Consider the following 4,784-nt stretch of genomic DNA (forward strand, 5'->3'; position numbering starts at 1 on the left):
CCGAGGCCGAATATGTAGTAGCATCCGACGCAACGAAAGAGGCCTTATGGCTCAGTCGACTGGCGTGCACGTTTCGACAAGCCAACTCCGAGTCAACTCTAATTGTCTATAGTGACAGTCAAGGTGTTGTTGCTTTGTCCAAAAATATGGTTCATCACAATGCCTCAAAGCATATAGACGTGAGGTATCACTTTTTTCGGGTCTACGTCATTTCAGGGAAAATCGGCCTCGAGAAGATATCTACATCCGATAATGTCACAAATGGGATGATCAAGGGTCTTCCGGCATACCATTTTTGGTCTCTTTGGCACCAAATGGGTGTTCAGAGAAATCGGTCTGATTGAGTCGAACATTTAGGATGGTTTCGGACATTCGGCATCGACATTTCAAGATTCGGTAATCAGTATAGCCAACTCAGCTTTAGACTCTCCAACTAGGACTCTCTTTCGAACTAGCCGATTCAACCTTAGCCCTTTCAGCTTCGGCCAATCTGGCTTCTTGTTTTTTGGACATTGCCGAATTCAGACAAAAGCCGACATGACAAGGGAGTGTCGAATACGACTTCATATTGTCCTATTGGACATATTAGGTCTAAGCCATATTTGTAAATATTGGAAAGAGCAGTTGCCCTAGTTTAGCTTGTATTTAAACTGAACTTTGTAACCTGTAGTAGTTGTACTTGCCATTGTATCTTTGAGTTTGAATAATATAGTTACACTATGTGTGCTTCTCTCTCTCTCTCTGATTCTTTGACTCTTTGATCTTGATCTTTGCTAAGTTGTCTCTGTTTCTAATCTATTCATTCGATTATTTCATTATCAACTTGGTGTTCACTTGCAACCATCGTGTGTGTGTGTGTGTGTGTGTGTGCACATGCACTACTCTAAAACACCGAAAACATGTATTTGCCTACATGTATCTTTGAAACACTAAGTGTGTTACTAGTGTGACATTAATAATCTTGTGTAAAGACAATATTGTTTTAATACAAATGAGGTGGTGCACAATATATATTCTCTAGATGTGTAAGGTTAGTACCCAAGAATATAGGATAGTTAATGGGCCAATGCATAGCCATCTAGATGAGCATCTAACTAATTGGTATAATATGCCTAAGAGTTATGTATGAGAAGGGGAAGCGTTCCTCAAGGGAACTCCATTATATAATGAGAGATATGCATGAGTCAATGAGAAAGAGAGGTGCGGTAAAATGAGATATGATTCAAGTATTAAATGACTCGATGTCAATGGGGGATCATGCAACCATAAGCATAGTTCAATGCTTGCCTTTGACCACCAACTTCTTCTTGTCAATATTAGCATTGTTGTAGGGTTCAAGAGGAGCACATTGGATCTAAGTCATGAATTGTGTTATCTATATTAAGTATATCATTCATTTGTATGTCTATTGATGAGTACTTAAGCATCGATAATCACATCTGATAATGTAAGCAACTCAGAGCAATGGAATGAATGACCTTGATTATGTTCATGTACACAATTCCCTGTATTGGATCTAAGTCATGAATTGTGTTATGTATGCTAAGAATATCATTCATTTGTATGTCTATTGATGAGTACTTAAGCATTGATAATCACATCTCACAATGTAAGCAACTCAAACCAATAGAGTGAGTTACCTTGATTATGTTAATGTACGCAATTCTCCTTTATTTTCTTGTGGATTCATCTTGTCTTATAAAATTACATTTATTCTTGGAACAATTTGGAAAATTTAAAAAAGTTCAATCACATATAGTGCAACAAATGTGATAACACACAAATCAATTCTTTTTTATTCATGAATAGCTATTAGCATTACATGAAAGAGAGGGAGAGAGGGAGAAAGATCATCAATGATGACAATCCATCAAGGTTGATGATATCAAGATATATAATACATCGGATTCGGCAATTTGAAGACACGACTTCCCACGGAGTAGCCAGTGATGTCACTCCATTGATCCCCAATATTGCCTACAATCACATATCCCAAATCTTGTAGAGCTTTCCGCTTTCGTGACTTGTAATATATTGCATCCACACCATGATCCTCATTTTGTCTGGTGTCAAATACAGAAAACAAATATGTGAGACCTATCATTTAGCAGTGGATCTCTCTTGTACAACAGATTCCAGTATACATTTGTACATACGAATCACTAAAGATGGTTAAAGTGACATAGATTCTTCTTTGCTGTTTTAAGGCAGCCCATTCATTGCCCATTACAACAATGGTAGAGATGGAAGGCCGCCATGTAAGGGAGTACAATTCATGTAGAAATTCTTGCCATAAATCTCACAGAGATTTCATCCATAGCACTGATATTCAGAGAATAACGATATAATATTATAGTTACTGACAGCAAGATTTCTTTATTGGCGACTTTGTCTCAATTACAGTCGGCTAGTAATAACCAAAAGAAAACCCAAGTACTTAACTGATTGTATTCTTCAGGGCAAACAGCAAATGTAGCTACTATGGAGAGACAATCATATAAATAATCAATGTGGGTTTTCGCAGCGAGATAAATTTCCTACCACTCGATCCACCATTTCATATAAGCAAAAATTTCAGTAATTTTGAAGGCAGCCAGAATGACTGACACTGGAGAAACAACTTGGAAATTTTATCGACAAACTTCTCCAACCATAATCTCAAGACAATAGTAGTGCTCAGATAAATCCTTTTCAGAAAAAACGCAGCAATCATGATGCCATGTAAAAGAAAATAATGTCCTTATCCGTCAAGTGTCTCGTCAGTTTCAAATTTTCCAATCCATGTGTTTTTAACTAGCTCGGTCTCTAAAAGCACAGTTTTGTTCAGAAAAAGCAACGCTCGTCCAATCCTCACCTATCAAAAGCTATGAAAAATAAAATACAAGGAAAAAAAACAGAACTAGGATCTTACCTCAAGATTAATCCTTCCCAACCATGATAGCCTGCAGTCTTTAAATTCTCAACAGTTACATTGCGTTGACTCTCACTTCGTCCAGTCAAGAAGAAGACAATAAACCCAAGGTCCCTAAGCTTGTTGAAGAGTTTGAGAGATGATGGGAGGGCTGGTGCAATACCTTGCTCCACCCAAGCCTCAAACAGCGTGTCATTATACGCTTCTACTCTGTGCAAAGATTCAAGGTGAGGATTCCATAAGTGAGAACAAAAACAAAATTCTCAAAAGAGTCAAAATCTACACTAATATGAAGTACAAATTCCAGAACATTACACAAAAGCAGAATCAAAGAAAGACAAAATTTACACTAACATGAAGATATGCATGATAAAAATATGAAGCACAACACAGAATCGGAACCGAAAGAAGAGACTCTAAACTGATATGAAGGTTATGGTTCACAAAGCAAAATAAAAAAGGAAGAAAAATCTACAGTAGTATGAAGATATTGAACTTAAAAACACAAAACAGGGCATGGGAATAGAACTAAAAGAAAACAAAAATCTTCATTAATACGAAGGTTATTCTCTATAAAGCCCAAAAACGCAGCATACATCAAAGAAAAAAAGATTGCACTGACATAGATCAACCATGCATATCCATATAACCAGAAAAAAGATGGACCATCAAGTTAAACCTGAAGAAATCCAAAAGAAGCATGAAAATTAACTCCAAGGAACCAAACCTGCAAATTAGAGGGAATCGTTGCACGGAAATGCAAAATCCACAACAACACAGAGAATAGTTTTACATACCCGAAGCGATGGTGAGCATAGTAAGGAAGGTTGGAAAGGCTAGTTTCATCAATATCGAAGATCCAGACAAGAGGAGGAGAAGAAGAAGAAGAATATGTTCTTCCTTCACCTTCTCCATGGCCATTCTCATTCTCAATGTCAACGAGAAGCGAGAAGTTGTAAGAGGTAGCATAGTCGAGGGCCTGACTAATGGCGACCTTCGAGTCTTCAAGATAACCATCGCCAGTCATGTAAGAAGCAACATAGCTCTCACAAGAGTCCGGAACGTTAGTCCAACCTCGCAGGTTGTTCACCTCCACATTGAATTTCCAACTGTAGCAGAGGCGCTGTCTGTGGGAGCCTCTCCTTTGGATGGACGGCGATGCTTGAGGGGTTGAAGGGAGGAGGAGGAGAAGAACAAGAAGAAGAAGGTGGAGAGGGAGAAGGGAGGGTAATGTACAGAAGAACTCCATGGTTTCTTCTTCTGTGTGGGTTTCTCTTGCTTCTTTTCTGATGATCTTGTCGATCTGCAGTGGCTTCACTTCACAATCTGCTCTTTATACAGACATACATATACGTCGCCCCCTCCCCTGTTTCTCTCTCTCTCTCTCTCTCTCTCTCTGATCTTTATACATACATACTGATACAACATATACCCCCCCTCCCCTGTTTCTCTATCTCTCTCTCTCTCTCTCTCTCTCTCTCTCTCTCTCTCTGATCTTTATACATACATACATATACCCCCTCCTCTGTTTCTCCTCTCTCTCTCTCTCTCTCTCTCTCTCTCTAGAGAGAGAGTTTGTGTGTGTGTGTGATCCTGTTTCTCTCTCTCTCTCTCTCTCTCTCTCTCTCTCTCTCTCTCTCTCTCTCTCTCTCTCTCTCTCTCTCTAGAGAGAGAGTTTGTGTGTGTGTTGTGTGTGTGTGTGATCCCATGGTATCATCATATGTCCACAATAGGAGACCAAGAGTGGGCTCGCCGGTTCTTGACCAAGAGCCGGCCATTCTAGCACTCGCTCGTGACCTATGCCACAATTATCCGAGAGGGACATGGATATGCTATTCTATTCCCCAGACACAACAACCTAATTCACAGAGAT

At 39.2% G+C, this 4,784-nt stretch overlaps 1 protein-coding gene across 1 annotated transcript; it reads right to left on the bottom strand.

The window, feature by feature from the left end:
* Window positions 1-1,773: 1,773 nt before the first annotated feature.
* LOC147865246 (acid phosphatase 1-like) lies at window positions 1,774-4,199 on the bottom strand. The gene is made up of 3 exons (XM_087318037.1): window positions 3,709-4,199; window positions 2,912-3,121; window positions 1,774-2,063 (listed from the first exon to the last, which is right to left on the bottom strand). Exons 1-3 carry the CDS (start codon window positions 4,158-4,160, stop codon window positions 1,886-1,888), a joined length of 840 nt encoding a protein of 279 aa, XP_087174163.1. The 5' UTR covers window positions 4,161-4,199; the 3' UTR covers window positions 1,774-1,885.
* Between the last annotated feature and the right edge of the window lie 585 nt (window positions 4,200-4,784).

Source organism: Azolla caroliniana, unplaced genomic scaffold (genome assembly GCF_043228905.1).
Source record: "Azolla caroliniana isolate FFs.n. ecotype wild unplaced genomic scaffold, voAzoCaro1.0.p SCAF_4, whole genome shotgun sequence".
Lineage (NCBI taxonomy): Eukaryota > Viridiplantae > Streptophyta > Polypodiopsida > Salviniales > Salviniaceae > Azolla > Azolla caroliniana.